Genomic DNA, 16,775 nt, shown 5'->3' on the forward strand with positions numbered 1-16,775 from the left:
TTCATTGAGAATATGTTGAAACATCAATCCATGGGCGTGTCAGTGCCATGTCTTCAACTCACAGCTCAAACACTTCATTCAGGATAACTGGAGTTTAACCCTGAGTTGGCCTGCCACGGAGCAGGTTAGTTCTGGAGGATTCGTGCCATAGAAATTTACCTGGCTAAAAGGTGAGCCACTTTGATGGTACCGGTTATCCTGAGTTGAACTCGGTTACCTCACTAATTCCACAAACCAGATTCGTAGTATAGGGCTCTGGCGTAATCCACATACTGATGAATGTGTTAACTTTAAGTGGCTTAACTGTAAATTCTTATTATTGTGATGGGCCCAATGGGCCCATGGGCTTGTCATTGGGATGTGGCCATGGTGTGTTAGGGTGAAGTTGCCCATAGACTCTTCGGTCAGTTTTGCATTTCACCTCACTAATAGTTAAGGTTAGGATTGGGGGGAGGATAATCTGTTCCTGATCACCTGCAGGGTGTTGACAAACGTTGGCGATTCAACATGTATAATCTTACAGAATTGAACTGAAATTGCTCTGCTGTTTCCTGTTTGACACTGAAATATACGGCCCTGTGATAGACTAGCGTCTTGTCCAGGGTCCTGTCCTGTCTACTGGGACATCAAGCTGCCTCATGCTACAGAAACAGGAGATGGACACCTGTCCTATGGGCTGTTCTGGCTCGGACAAGGCTTGCTTTTTATTTTATTTATTTATTTCACCTTTATTTAACCAGGTAAGCCAGTTGAGAACAAGTTCTAATTTACAACTGCGACCTGGCCAAGATAAAGCAAAGCAGTGCGATTTTAAAAACAACAAACACAGTTACATATGGAATGAACAAAACATACAGTCAATAACACAATAGAAAATCTATATACAGTGTGTGCAAATATAGTAAGTTATGGAGGTAAAGCAATAAATAGGCCATAGTGCAAAATAATTACAATTTAGTATTAACACTGGAGTGATAGATGTGCAGAAGATGATGTGCAAATAGTGATACTGGGGTGCAAAATAAATAATGTAAATAACAATATGGGGATGAGGATGGGCTAATTACAGATGGGCTGTGTACAGGTGCAGTGATCGGTAAGCTGCTCTGACAACTGACGCCTAAAGTTAGTGAGGGAGATAAGTGTCTCCAGCTTCAGAGATTCTTGCAGTTCGTTCCAGTCATTTGCAGCAGAGAACTAGAAGGAATGGCGGCCAAAGGAGGTGTTGGCTTTTACTTACTGAACTGTACTCACAAGCCAGTTTGGGTCTCCATGATAGTGAGACACCAATATCTTTTTCACACTAACTCCTCTGGTCTGGTTCTAATCACACACTCTCCCCTGTGGTTCTGACTCAGGTTCTGGATGGCATGTTGGCCCAGTATGGCACAGTGGAGAACTGCGAGCAAGGTACGCGTGCACATACAGGTGTATATACATACACACACTCCTTAGCATTTGTTTCTTCTGTATCTGCTGTTTCTAGTAGGTATTTGTTCAAGTCTGTGACTGTTCAGTTGAAGTGCATGTTGAGTGTATAAACTTGTATTGCCCTATGTGCGTTTGTGGGTGTTAAGTCTATGCTCTTGCTCTCATGCGCTCGCTCGCGCTCTCTCTCTTCACAGTAAATACAGACACAGACACCGCAGTGGTCAACGTCCGATACGGTGCCAAGGACCAGGCCAGACAGTAAGCACACACACCTTTTCTTAGTTTAAGACTGCTCTTGCAGAATGCAGAGAGTAAATTTGCCTGAGTGGTTTGCACTCTTTCCCCACGCTGCATTTGTATTGGTGCTATTTGAATTGATCCCCTTTGATTTGTTAGTGCAGCAGACTCCTCTTCACCCTCTAAAGCGGTTTCTTCTAAGTTGCTGCTATAGGATTAACACACTGGCTGAGAGACGCTAGCTCACTGCTGCCCTCTGGCTGAGAGACGCTAGCTCACTGCTGCCCTCTGGCTGAGAGACGCTAGCTCACTGCTGCCCTCTGGCTGAGAGACGCTAGCTCACTGCTGCCCTCTGGCTGAGAGACGCTAGCTCACTGCTGCCCTCTGGCTGAGAGACGCTAGCTCACTGCTGCCCTCTGGCTGTGAGACGCTAGCTCACTGCTGCCCTCTGGCTGAGAGACGCTAGCTCACTGCTGCCCTCTGGTGCGTGTGTGGAGCGCCGGCCTTTCCTGATAAAGTGGGCGTGGACGGTGTATAAGAATGAATGGGATCCTTTTAGAGCAGTTCACAGAACAGTCAGTGCTGGCCTTGAAGAGCAACAGGGTTTTGTTCCAGCCCTGCACTAATACACACGATTCTTCTAATGCTTTTATCATCAAGGTCTTGTTTCAGTAGTGAGAGAGAAAATAAAATCGTAAGGGACCTTGCATCAGTAGCCTATCTAGCGTGGCCAAGCAAGTTCCTCCTGTGACTGACAGCGTTATCTTATCAGTGCCGTGACCGTAGCTATGTTTCTATTAACTTGGACAAGTGATATTTTTGTCAAAATGTAGAACGTGCGCATAGAAAATAGATGCAACAATCGCCTACAGCGGTGCGTTTCCATTTAACTATCTTGTGTTGATAAACACAGCTGGATGTAATGACGTCACACCTAAAAACGCAAAAACCAGTGGTTGAAGTTGAATTGCTCACTAATAAATTGGCGACACCCTGTATGCCCTTCCACCTATCTGTTTAATGTCTCCGGTAGGCTGTGAAAGCCAACATGGATAGAATGCAAGAATTGACTAATATTTGCCATAATTCTAATGTACCAAAATATCGCCACGGTCCGTGCTGTTGTGAAATGTGCACTCCTATAGATCTGAAATAATTGGATGGTGAAACTTGCATCCAGCCAACCAGAAAAGCAAGACTAAGCAATTCAGGCGTTCTTGAAAGTCAGGACTATCCTTGAACTGCAAATAAACATTTTGATATTTTTGAAAAAAACATTTTGCAAGCAGTAGACATTTACAATTAAAATGGCTGCGCCCCACGGGCGGTGAATCATTGGATCTTATTAATTTGATTCAATGCAATTCAATCCGAGGACTGCAACCATTAGAAATACAATTTTATTTATGCCTAATAAGCCATTGTCAACTTCCTGTCTGGTTATTTTGATCACAGTTTACATAGGCTATGGATTTCAGACAGCCCCAGTTGCATTTGCAAACAAATGTTTCTATGACATCACGTGCCCCACTTATCTTCAAAATGATTGGGCAATCATTTATTTGAAAAGCACAGTTTCCATCATTTGTCGCAATAATGAATGTTCGACAAAATAAAAATCCATCCCAACGGAAAAAAATGTTGCCCTTTATAAAATGTATACTCTTTCTGCAGTTTCCATTACACATGTCGCAATGTTTTGCGACATTGCTTTTTTCACATAAACCTGGGTCAATGGAAACCTGCCTAGTGACTGACTGCCTTTTCTCTTTGTGTGGTTGCCAGGGCGATGGAGAAGCTGAATGGCTTCCTGATGGAGAACTTTGCCCTGAAGGTGTCGTACATCCCCGACGAGACGGCGGCGGCTGCTGCCACCCCGCCCCTGGGAGGGGGTAAAAGGGTCTCGGTCCCCCGTGGCCCTACCCGCTCGGGTTCCCCAGGCCTGGGGGCGCGCCCCAAACTGCAGTCGGACGTCCCTTTGCGCATACTCGTCCCCACACAGTTTGTAGGAGCCATCATCGGCAAGGAGGGAGCCACGATTCGCAATGTCACCAAACAGACACACTCAAAGTAGGACTACTTCCCTGATTCATGTACACATTCATGTACACAACATTCTGATGGGGTGCATTCAGCAGGACGCAACGTTCAGATAGAAATGCAGCATGAACAACAAACACCCCTCTATTCCATGTAGAATAAGGAATCATATTGTCTCTTTATGACATTTCTATCTGCAATGTTTGGCTATTGAACATGGCCCTGATTTATAACCATAAATATCAATACATTTTATGAGCCTTGGCTTGGCAATATAAAGCTCACTCCCACAGAAGAAATTACTCACTTAGCAAAAGTGAATTTTGGCTCCAGCTATTGATGTGACCCTCTGAAGGCATCTCAAGTTGAAAAACGATGAACTTTGACCGTTGCACCCATCCTTAGTGATTCTGTGTTTTCTGTGGGATTGAGCCAGTAGGAAGGGGGGACACGGGGATTGAACCCTGGTCTCCGGTGGGGAGTAGTATGGGACCAGCCGGTAGCGTAACCGCTAAACGACGGGCTGTTTAGAGGGTGACAAAAACAAAGACTCTTCCCTTCTAACCATCTCTCTCTTGCCCCTCTCCAGGATCGACATCCACAGGAAGGAGAATGCTGGAGCGGCAGAGAAGCCCATCACGGTCCACTCCACCCCAGAGGGCTGCTCCAACGCCTGCAGAACCATCATGGAGATCATGCAGAAGGAGGCCCTCGACACCAAGTTGTGAGTTCAACTGGAGAACGCATACATAGACACACACTTTACCAGCAGGCCTCCCAAACCATGTTGTGAGTTCAACTGCACATGCCCAAACAGGATAGGATACACAACTTCTTCTATTCTTAATTATTATTCTATAACTTGACCCATTGAGCCGTCGTCTCTCTTTGTTTGTCTGTTTCCTCTTTCTACAGTACTGAGGAGATTCCGCTGAAGATTCTGGCTCACAACAACTTTGTGGGCCGACTGATCGGGAAGGAAGGACGGAACCTAAAAAAGATTGAAGTGGACACAGAGACCAAGATCACCATCTCCCCGTAAGAAGACCAACATCCCCATACGATCACCCATAAACTCATACACACGAGCCAAAGAGTTTTCAAACCCAGATTTCTAACTGGCTAATACTTCTGGGAACGCATCGCGAAACAGACTCAGTCGGGGTTTGGCAAGTCAATGAGAGAAGTGAAAAATGATAGTAGTTAATTTTCTCTAAATCTGAAGGCACAACCTTTATTCGACCTAATGTCTTAAGTAGCTGAACATGTCAACTACAACCTTGTGAAAGTGACAAACTGACACAAATAAAATGTGTCAATAGATGTGTCAATATATCGAAGGAATGCCTTTGATTTGACAGCCTGCACATGCGCAGTTTGGCGCGACTCGACCGTTACTGTGCATGAGCTTGACTGGCTAACATCGCCATGACATCACCAACAAGCGTGATCGGGGATTTCTATTGGAGGAGCAGTTTCTGGAGCTCTTCATCATAGGCTCTTTGCACTTGCCATCAGAATGATTACTGCAAACAAGATGAATGTCTCATAAGACACACACACACACACACACTAGAAACCGAGGTGGTAATGGATGTCCTCCTCCAGTCTCCAGGACCTAACGCTGTACAACCTTGAGAGGACGATCACAGTGAAGGGTTCCATCGAGGCGTGCTCCCGCGCCGAGGAGGAAGTCATGAAGAAGGTCAGGGAGTCGTATGAGAACGACGTGGCCGCTATGAACGTAGGTCCTTGTTCTAACCCACTGGGGGCATGGCACTCTGTGTTGGTGGATCCAAATAATCTGGAGTAGTGTCCCAAATGCCACCCTACTTCTACTTTTGTGCACTATATTGGGAATAGGGTGTCATTTGGGACTTAACCTGGGGAGATCATGGCTTGTTTAGGCTGTGCAGCTACCCACATAAATGTTTTTTAAATAAATGCACTTTGTATATGAGTGGTTTATCCCGGAGAAATGTTTCTGTTCTTGGTTAATTTTGTCTGGTAGTAAATCTTTCTCTCACTCTATCATCTCTCTCGCTCTCTCTATACCCAGCTCCAGTCTAACCTGATTCCAGGACTCAACCTGAATGCCTTGGGTTTGTTCCCTGGTGGTGCTCCAGGTATGGGCCCCTCCATGGGACACAACGCCCCACCTCCTGGTGCCCAGGGTGGCTACTCCTCATTCGGGGTGAGTGTCTGGACCTTCCCCCTCCTACCTCCCTGGGTCTACTTCACAGTGCCTCTTGGTGATGCTTAAAGATATCCCCCTCCTTACAGAGCAGTTCTGCAAGAAGAAACCTACAACAGACAACCTCTGACTGAGAAGCCATTTTGGATCTTTCAGTGACCCTGTCTGTGTTCCTCTCTCCTTATAGAGCAGCCATTTGGGGGCAGGAAAGTGACTTGGTTTCGTGTTATTCTCTCCTATAGAGCAGTTCCTTCGGGGGCGAAGGGCCATTGTGGGCGTCTGTGCTGTCGGCGAGCAGCCAGCCCCTCTCTGTAAGTCTCCATTCTCACAGTGCTTTGCACGGCTGCTGGCTGCTGGATTGGGTAAAAAGGCAGGGCTTGCCACAGCTAAGCCCCTCCCAGTAACCTATGACCCCCAGGGAGGGCCTAACTCATGTCTGTGTTCATTTCTCTAAAACCTGCTGGGTGGTTGCCACAGTTTCTACTGGGTTTAGTTGGGCCTCAAATCTTCAGCTGAAGAAAGTGCAGCAATTGAACATCTTGGCATGTTTAGAAGGTTACAAATGGTCGCAGATGTTTCTAAAAGGGTACCTTTTCTATTAGACAATTTGATCTGGAACAGCCTCCTGGTGAAAAGGTTTGTGCCCATCTGGAGGCTTGTGAATTTGATCTAGGGTTGGATTACTTTACCCCCAACTGAAGTGTAATGATTTGATGGTGTCCTCTAGATTAAAACCAGCAGCGCTGTCCCAAATGGCACCCTATTCCCTATAGAGTGCACTACTTTTGACCAGAGCCCTATGCGTGCACTAAATGGGGAATAGTAATCCCTCCAGGAACATGCCTCCCTGCCCCTTCATCTAAAAGATCTCACCCACTTCACTTCCCTCTAACACCAGCCATGTGCAGTGAGCCCACGCGGTTTGCTACAGGTCATCTTTAATACAATAATCTGTTGGAATGTGTGTGTGGAAGCGCTGGGGAGTGACTGAGCCGGGCCAAGCATTCTGAAAGGGATTATCTGATGGGTTCAGTTGCTGCAGAGAAATGGAGAACCCTCTGGGAATGCTGTTTACCTGAGCTATGTGCTGGATGCTACAGATTTTCTCATCTTTCTAGAGTCAGGGTCTCTTATCCCCTGGGTGCGTCCCAATAATCTCTCCTTCCTCACTCGTTCACTACTCCCCACAAATTTAAACGCATTGGATTGGTATTGTCATGGGCAGGAGGGAATTTCCATATACCAGTCTTTATCTTTCAAAACCATGAAGGGAAGTGAACAAGTGCTCAATTGGGGAGAAAAGAGAGCTAATTGGGACATGCTCCACGTTTGGAAGTTGAGGAGATTTTGTTTAGTTGTATTCAATCTCTTCGAATATGTATGTACAGTGCTTTCATGGTTATGCAGTGCTATTGTGGTTCTATATGCTACTGAGGGGATAAAGTTAAATTGGGATAGATTTGACTGGTCTCCCTAGCAGTGTCCCAAATGGCACCCTATTCTCTATATAGTGCACTACTTTTGACCAGGGCTCATATGGTTCTGGTCAAAAGTAGTGTACTAAAGAGGGAATATGGTACCATTTCGAACTCGAGCCCTGTGAGGCTGCTTCTTCCTGTGTCGCAGCATCAGTTGCTTGGTCGCGGTCAACTGGGCTGCTATCGCTGTTTGCCTGGTGTGGTCTCACTGTGGTCTCCTTACGGTCAGACTGGCTCTGTTGTGGTCTCCTTACGGTCAGACTGGCTCTGTTGTGGTCTCCTTACGGTCAGACTGGCTCTGTTGTGGTCTCCTTACGGTCAGACTGGCTCTGTTGTGGTCTCCTTACGGTCAGACTGGCTCTGTTGTGGTCTCCTTACGGTCAGACTGGCTCTGTTGTGGTCTCCTTACGGTCAGACTGGCTCTGTTGTGGTCTCCTTACGGTCAGACTGGCTCTGTTGTGGTCTCCTTATGGTCAGACTGGCTCTGTTGTGGTCTCCTTACGGTCGTGTGGCCTCTACTGTTCCACAGGGCCAGGGGCAGCCGGAGTCGGAGACGGTCCATCTGTTCATCCCGGCGCTGGCGGTCGGAGCAATCATCGGAAAACAGGGTCAACACATCAAGCAGCTGTCACGCTACGCCGGAGCATCCATCAAGGTGAGGGACTTAACGGACCTGCATCTCAATAACCTAAAATAGCCTCTTATCTCATGTATTCTCCTTCACCTATTCCCCCCCTCCATTTTTAGATCAGTGCAGATGAAGTCAGCGTCGTAGATGCAAACCAGGTATTTATTTTCACTTCAAACATTCAGATTCATTTTCCGTGTTGTTACTTATACCCATCAATCCTCTCAGATCTCCACAACTGCATATGGGAGTAGAGCTCCGGTTCAGATCGGGATAGGGTGGCCCCTTCAGGCTGTTGTGATGCACCCCTGATGGGGTAAAGGGAAGCAGTGGGACGTGATTAGATCAGGTAAAGTGTGTTAACGTGTCATGTCCCTCCCCTCAGGTAGCCCCTCCAGAAGGCATGGACACCAAGCAGAGGATGGTGATCATCGCTGGACCACCAGAGGCCCAGTTCAAGGTAGGAGCCCTCAGGTCCTCTCGCTTTCTCCACCAGCCATGCGGTTTCCAGTACCCAACACACCAGAGGAAAAGTGTTGTCCTTTTCGCTCCCAGAAATCCAGAGAACAAAATCCTTTTAGTCAAACAGTTGACAACTAGCTAGCTGGCTAAATCTGGCACATTCACATATGTTGATTGATGTCAATTGTCCCGGTCAAGTAAATGAAATAATGAAGCTATTTGAAGATGAAGATGCTTCAATCGAGGGTTGTGGAAATTCCTCTGGCTGACTCTTTGCCCTTTGTCCTGTTGCAGGCTCAGGGTCGTATCTTTGGGAAGCTAAAGGAGGAGAACTTCTTTGGGCCGAAGGAGGAGGTGAAACTAGAGGCTCACATCAAGGTGCCCTCCTTCGCTGCTGGACGTGTCATAGGCAAGGGAGGCAAAACGGTACGCAGAGGCTTGGTCTCCTGTGTGTGACTACGGTTGCCAGATGTATTCTAATTCTGCTCCTGAAATATTGAAAACACCACGTTATTTTGGCTGTAATATCAATGGATCTTTTATTAATTTCTTAGTTTCTCTACCTCTCGCTCCCTCCCTTCCAACCCCCTTTCCACCCTCCCCTCCAACCCCCTCTCCACCCTCCCCTCAGGTGAATGAGCTGCAGAACCTGACCAGTGCTGAGGTAGTGGTCCCCAGAGACCAGACGCCTGATGAGAATGACCAGGTCATCGTCAAAATCACTGGACACTTCTATGCAAGCCAGGTATGTTACTCTAATCAAACTTTATTTGAAGTGTTTTTTTAAATTGCAACACATTGGGCAGTATAGCAATAATAATAAAGCAGGTCAAACTGATGTTCTGAAAGGATCAGATGGGTTGAGCTATCATTTTCTGTCTGCTAGTGGCACTGAGTAATATCTGGCAGGGGGAGAGCGAATGAGTCCATATTCATCCCAGTCAGCGCCGGTCAGTGGGCTAAAAGGCTGGTTCATGCTATGGGCACAGATGCATGAAACTGACCATTTGGATTGTGCTGTAGGGATTAACATGGGTAACAGGGATCCTGGGACTGTCCCAGGAACACTTCACATTTCCCCAATAAATGTAATGACGATGCAGGAAATTACAAAAGTTTCCCCCAATGTTGGCACTAATGCAATTCCACAAAATACACAACATGAGCAGCATCAGATTAGCAAAAAAAAAAAAAGGTTGTCCCATGGAAGCCTTTAGCCTAGCATATTTAATTCACACAAAATCGGCATTAATTCAAAGTACACACATTGACACTGCTGGACTGCACAAGCAACCCAAATACAGTTCATAAACCCTACAGGAAACGCCTGCAGTATAACCTATAGAAGGTGTGCCTCTGAGCTGTCATTGTGACTCTGCAGACAGTCACGTGATGGGTCTATGCACAATTCACTACATATGCATCTCGGTCACAGACATGAAGTCTGTTAACAATTCAGAGGCATGAGGGAAAATGCTATCTTCTCCTGTCCTAGACTCTAGGCTATTTTCCTATCCAATTCCGCTGTAACCCAAAATCCTGACTCCTGTCTCGCATGAAAATTCCTAACTTTATTCTGTTATATATGTATCTATGTGTGTGTAAGTATGTATGTATGTATGTTGCATTATCAAAGCACACCTCTCGCCTATGCATGACAAAATACCACTAACATTTCCCCCGTACTTGAAAGTTTCGGTAGAGATTGTGTGATCAACAAACGGTATGAGAGTAGATATGGATATTTTTAAAACAGAGTTGGACCCCGTTAAAATACCTTGATATTTAAACTATTTTCACTCTTCACCCCAGTTATTCATGAGCTGATCTGCTATCTGTATAATCAAATATAGGAGGTATTCTGTCATTCGTTGGAGGTTATCTAGCAAGCTTAGCAACTTTTGTCATTTGACTGACGTTACGTTTGTATGATTCGCCAACACTATACTCTGGGTGCGTCCTGAGTGCGCTCTGTGTCGAAATCGCCTACTGCTGAATTGAGGAACACGATAACGCTCGGAATTCATGAACGGCCTGTTTCACAATTCACAACAATGTAATTGCTGATCAAAGATAGTTACTCTATCATTACTATATCTCAGTTTAATTTGCTCAGATCTTTACTTTGTGGTCAAGCCGACAAGGCGGCGCAGTGCCCATCTTATTTGGGGAGAACCGTGGCATGGTGACCATACCTTGGTTTTAAACGCTTTAAATGGGCACTTCTGATTTGAGGTATTTCCCGGGACTCTCGTGATAAATATGAATTATTCCCGGTATTGAAACTTGGTAGATTCTCTGGAAAATATGAATCCCTACTGGATAAAGGAAGTATAGTTGTGTGCTGTAGGGCAGGGGTTCCCAAACCTTTTTTTACTCATCCCCCCTTCCAGCATTGGGGAACATCCTGCGCCCCCCTGTGCGTGCGCATGCACGCACCACGTCTATTTCTATGGGCACAAGCACTGTTCATGGCAAACTGTTCACACCCCTCATGTTGCAGGTTCAAAGCTTATTTCCTGCAATTATATACATTTTACCATGTCTAATGTGTATTCGTGTGATATTTGAGTGACTCAAACATTACTACAATCTATGGGCTAAAAAACTAGCTAAAAAAACGTTAGCTGACATGGGCTAGTTGATCTGGACATTTCTGACAAGTTATAAATAGCTCTCTAAGGTATGCAATGACTGACATGACAAGAGGAAAACTGATGATGATGCACTGCCCAATTTAGAAAATGCAGCTTGTGCAACTTTCAAGACTAAGTTGAAAGCTGGACTGAGTTCCTTAAAGAAACCATTGGGGAACCACTGCGTAGGGGAAAGGGAGTACAGATGGGTTGTTAAATCTTGGTAAAGCCAACAGATGTGGTTTGAGTAAAATGTACAATGTCGGCTTCTTTATGTAAGGATTGTCCACCATACTGCTTCACATCTGTGTAGCATGTATCAATAGCTGCATCTGAAATGGCACCCTATTCCTTATAAAGGGCACTACTTTTGACCAGGGCCATGCACAAAAGTATTCAGACCCCTTGGATTTCGTCACATTTTGTTACAAAGTGGGATTAAAATTCAAAAAAAAAAATTCCTGAGGTCTTGGCTGATTTCTTTTGATTTTCCCATGATGTCAAGCAAAGAGGCACTGAGTTTGAAGGTAGGCCTTGAGATACATCCACAGGTACACCTCGTATTGACTCAAATGATGTCAATTAGCCTATCAGAAGCTTCTAAAGCCATGACATCATTTTCTGGAATTTTCCAAGCTGTTTAAAGGCACAGTCAACTTAGTGTATGTAAACTTCTGACCCACTGGAATTGTGATACAGTGAATTATAAGTGAAATAATCTGTCTGTAAACAATTGTTGGAAAAATTACTTGTGTCATGCACAAAGTAGATGTCCTAACCGACTTGCCAAAACTATAGTTTGTTAACAAGAAATGTGTGGAGTGGTTGAAAAACTACTTTTATTGACTCCAACCTAAGTGTATGTAAACTTCCGACTTCAACTGTACATACAGTACCAGTCAAAAGTTTGGACACCTACTCATTCAACGGTTTTTCTTAATTTTTACTATTTTCTACATTGTAGAATAATAGTGAAGACATCAAAACTATGAAATAACACATATGGAATCATGTAGTAACCATGAAAATGTTAAATCAAAATATATTTTATATTTGAGATTCTTCAAAGTAGCCACCCTTTGCCTTGATGACAGCTTTGCACAATCTTGCACGTTCCAGGTGAAGCTAGTTGAGAGAATGCCAAGTGTGTGCAAAGCTGTTATCAAGGCAAAGGGTGGCTACTTTGAAGAATCTCTAATATAAAATATATTTTTATTTAACATTTTCATGGTTACTACATGATTCCATGTGTGTTATTTCATAGTTTTGATGTCTTCACTATTATTCTACAATGTAGAAAATAGTAAAAATTAAGAAAAACCGTTGAATGAGTAGGTGTGTCCAAACATTTGACAGACTCATATACAAAGACCAGGGAGCTGTTTTTGAAAGTCTCATAAAGAAGGGCAGTAATTGGTAGATGGTTAAAAATAACAAATCAGACATTAAATATCTCTTTAAGCATGATAAAGTTGATAATTATGCTGTGGATGATGTATTAAACCACCCAGACACATCAAAGATGAAGCCGTCCTTCTGAACTGAGGTGCAGGACCGGAATTAAACTCCTTAGGGATGTCACCATGAGGCCATTGGTGATTTTAAAACAGCTACAGAGTTCAATGGCTGTGATGGGAGAACTGAGGATGGATCAACATTCTAGTGGCTCTACAATAATGACCTCAATGACAGAGTGAAAAGAACCCAAATTAAAATTATTCCTAACATGCATCTTGTATGCAACAAGGCACTAAAGTAATACTGCAGAAAAACATGGCAAAGGAATACACTTTTTGGCTTAAATGCAAAGCCCTATGTTTGGGGCAAATCCAACACAATGCATCACTGAGTAACTGTCTCCTTATTTTGAAGCATGGTGGCTGCATCATGGTATGGGTATGCTTGACATCTGTAAATACTAGGGAGTTTTTCAGGATAAAAATAAACTGGATAGGGCTAAGCACTGGCGCAATCCTAGAGGAAAACCTGCTTCAGTCTGCTCTAAACCAGACACTGGGAGTGGAATTCACCTTTCAGCAGGACAATAACCTACAACACAAGGCCAGATCTACACGGGTTGCCAACCAATAAGACTGTGAATGTTCCGAGGTAGCCAAGTTAGTTTTGACTTAAATCTGTTTGAAATACTATGGTAATACTTCAAAATTGCTGTCTAGCCATGACCCCCAACATCTTGACAGAGCTTGAAGAATTTTGAAAAGAATATTGTGCGAATATTGTACAATCCAGATGTGCAAAGCTCTTAGACTTACCCAAGAAGACTCACAGCTGTAATCGCTGCCAAAGGTGTTTCTAACATGAATGGACTCAGGAAACTGAATACTAATGCAACGATTATTTTATTTAGAATTGTTGTATTAATCTTTTAAAAATGCTAGAATGTTTCTATTTTGTGTAGATTGTTGACAAATCCATTGTAATCCCACTTTGTAACACAATGTGAAGAAATCCAAGGGGTCTGAATACTTTTGCAAGGCACTGTATATAAGGAATAAGATGCCATTCAGTACTATAGGGTGCTATTTCAGAAGCCGCCACGTTAACCTTTCTGCTTGATTAATTCTTAATTCTACTCACCTTAGAAGCAATGGATGTGTGCATGCCAGTGTTAGATGAGGTTCCTGACCTTTGCCCTTTGACCCCTCCCCAGCTGGCCCAGAGGAAGATCCAGGAGATATTGTCCCAGGTGAGACGGCAACAACAGCCCAAACCCTCGCCCCGCGGGGAGGGGCCGCCCCTCGCCCGCCCCTCCCGGAAGTAGACGGGGGGGCCAGTGACTGAACCGCCTGAAGACAAAGCAGAGACCAGAGGGGAAACACGGGCATCAAGGGTCATGGGTACCCTACTGTACACCCCCACCCCCCTCTCAGTGACCTCCTCGACCGACACACCACAGTGTGGATAAGACCTTAAACCCCCCCCCCCCCATCACCTCACCTCTCTGAGAATGTATTTCAGGGGGTTCCAACGTTGTCACGCACCCTCTCACCACACGGATGGGTCCTGATTGGTTCCTCATTCGTTTAAGAAAGAAATAAGAATTATCCCCTTCCCTGGTGTGGTAACACTCAACCACCTCACATGTTGATGACAGGTGTTCATTTTGACACAAGTTTCAGTTTTTACCTTTTTTTATTTAGTATTTTGTTTTTCGCCCTGGATGAGGTGTTTGTTTAATTGGTTGATGAAGCTTTCTCTCCTGAGTTTTCTGTGGCAAGAAAAAGGCATTGCTTGGAGTCCTGGTAGGATGATGAGGGGGGAGGGGTTTAGATGGAGTGGCAGGGCTAGGGGTAATACTCTTGTTTGATTGGACAGGGGCCCCGGTGGTGGTTTAACCGGGTGCCCCTGTGCCGGTGTTGATAGTGGCATTTTATAAATTCGGATGCATTTTATAGATATATAAATATATTTAGAGTTGAGGATAACACTGTCGTTAACACTTAAGGGACGTGTTGAACAGTGTTGGCCAGGAAAACCAATTTAATATGCATTTTACTGAACTACCTCAGGATCTCTAGTACCTCAAGAAGATGAAGATTAAAAAAAAAAAATGGATTATATATATATAATATATATATGAGAAAAACAGTTATTTTATTTTTTATTTTGCTTTGTGGTATTTTGTATACTTTATAAAGCTAATAGTTCTTGAACATTTTTATTTTTTTAAGAAAATTAAACATTTGGTCGGCTGCCAACTGACCTTGCCTTCAACTCTAGCGCTCTCCGGCGGCATCAACGTGTACGATGTCTGTGTGTGACGACGGTGGCCCTGTACATAAAGTCTGTCTGTACACACTGCCCAGGGCAGAGTTGGGGCCCTACTCAGTTGGCTGTTGATTGGAGTATCGAGAGAAAATAAATCGCCTCAGTTTTCCTGATGAATCCACCATCTTCTGAAAACTACAAAAAATAACGACTATATTAGAGTAATGCCGATTCATGCCAACCGTACATACTGCAGCGACGCCGTTTCGTTTTGGGGTTCTGACACTTATTGTTGATGGTACGTTTAATTTTTCACACTTAATGTTTTTTCTTCTGCCTTCTGCAATGGGATAGCACGCAATGGATGGGCCTGAGCACTGAGTTCTCTATGTAGCCATCATAGAAATAGACATGGAAGAGCTGTTGGTCTGTTGGTTGTATTTCTGTTACCTGTTTAGGCCTTGAACCATCATCATAGTCTGAAATGGCACCCTATTTCCCATAGTGCTCCAAGTTGTGCAATGGGGAATAGGGTGCAATTTGGAAGTTACCCCAGGGTTCTGACAGGCTAAAGTGCAGTCCACAGCCTGACTAGGTTTTATTTAATTTTTTTCATAGAGCGAGCTTGGCCATGTGTGGTGGCCCCAGTAGCCACCAAGTTGGTCTGTTAGTGTCATTCACTGCATGGTGAAGGTAGGGGGGATTCACACTGATGGATGCTTTTATTGCTATAGAATCTACTGTAACTGTTTAACCAGCAGCAGCAGCTGTAACCTTGATTTGAAGTGAGAGAACGCAGTTAAAATTAGTATTCATTACAAAAAGCCAAGAGGCACACAAAAACATTTACTAAATAAACCCTGATTGGGACGAGGAATATCAGTTTAAAAAATCCAACGACGAAATACTATACCAAGTTTATCCTTTTTTTTATGCAGAATGTAAATGTTTTGATTTTGGTAAAAGTGTTTGAGTGTATCCATTCTTCCACAATAGAACGCCGTCTACCTCAGCTGAGGGGGGGTTTGTGGCGGCATGCGCCCTCACCCCGCCTAGCGCCCACGCGCTCGCTGCGATACCTCAGTCCCCCCGCAACACTTCTCTGCATGGGTGCGTGCGTGCTCACGCAGTCCAACCTCGCGCTTACGTACATGAGGGGCACAAGTGACGTTTATTCCCCCCTCCTCCCTCACCCCTTCCTCATCCTCTGTTTTTTGATCTACCTCTTTAGACATACATTTGAATTAGAGGCATACTTCTATTTGTTAGATTTAGCGTTCTTCTCCCGCTCCCCCTTCCGCTTTCCCAGATATTAATGAAAATAAACAAATCATGTTGTACTCTCTTAGAATTTAAACGAATAATCGAAAAGTGATCAGAAATATTTCCTTTGCCAGCATTTATATAATCTACTCTTCTAGTTTAGTTGATTGAAAATCCTCAAACGTTGCTTTTTTTCTGCTTTTATTTTTGGTAGTGTGGCTTCCATGTATTTAACTTTCTTGCTTGGGTTTTTTGTGAAAAAAGATCATTCACCCGTAATTTGTTTTTGATTCAATGAATGGATGATAAGTAAAACTAATTATTAAAACTGAAGAAGAAAAGGCCTGCCTTTTTTGTTTCTGGTTTATGAGACTAACAATAAATACTGTCTTTCTTACCTTTGTCTTCATGGATGCTACATTAATTTGATAGTGATTTGTTCTGTTAGCATTTTCTTAGCTGTGTAACATGGAAAATCATGTTTGTGTGGGGAAAGTGGAGGGACTGGGTTTGGGAGTCCGTTTTTGGAAAAGTGGTCTGATTTAACCATGATTCCCCCCCCTCCCCTGCCCCCTCTCTATGACCATGCTTGTGCCCCTTCACCCCCATCACGCAGCTCCACTTGTCAAACGCCTCTGAATAAAATAAAAAAGTGAAATTGGCTCCTATGTCCTTCA

The 16,775-nt window shown here is 44.2% G+C and overlaps 1 protein-coding gene across 2 annotated transcripts in view; it reads left to right on the forward strand.

The window, feature by feature from the left end:
- The window catches only part of LOC121572054 (insulin-like growth factor 2 mRNA-binding protein 3), a 31,154-nt gene extending 14,379 nt beyond the window's left edge, over positions 1-16,775 (forward strand). The window contains exons 4-17 of one of the 2 annotated variants that reach the window (XM_041883921.2): positions 1,359-1,410; positions 1,626-1,689; positions 3,454-3,738; positions 4,298-4,432; positions 4,624-4,746; positions 5,317-5,452; positions 5,768-5,902; positions 6,145-6,213; positions 7,910-8,035; positions 8,128-8,166; positions 8,394-8,468; positions 8,765-8,896; positions 9,102-9,215; positions 13,778-16,775. In XM_041883921.2, coding sequence (XP_041739855.1) covers positions 1,359-1,410; positions 1,626-1,689; positions 3,454-3,738; positions 4,298-4,432; positions 4,624-4,746; positions 5,317-5,452; positions 5,768-5,902; positions 6,145-6,213; positions 7,910-8,035; positions 8,128-8,166; positions 8,394-8,468; positions 8,765-8,896; positions 9,102-9,215; positions 13,778-13,888 — 1,596 coding nt within the window. In that variant the 3' untranslated portion in view covers positions 13,889-16,775. The remainder of the gene's footprint in view (positions 1-1,358; positions 1,411-1,625; positions 1,690-3,453; positions 3,739-4,297; positions 4,433-4,623; positions 4,747-5,316; positions 5,453-5,767; positions 5,903-6,144; positions 6,214-7,909; positions 8,036-8,127; positions 8,167-8,393; positions 8,469-8,764; positions 8,897-9,101; positions 9,216-13,777) is intronic. The other variant, XM_041883922.2, reaches the window with a different exon arrangement.

The sequence above is a fragment of the Coregonus clupeaformis genome, chromosome 8, assembly GCF_020615455.1.
Source record: "Coregonus clupeaformis isolate EN_2021a chromosome 8, ASM2061545v1, whole genome shotgun sequence".
Lineage (NCBI taxonomy): Eukaryota > Metazoa > Chordata > Actinopteri > Salmoniformes > Salmonidae > Coregonus > Coregonus clupeaformis.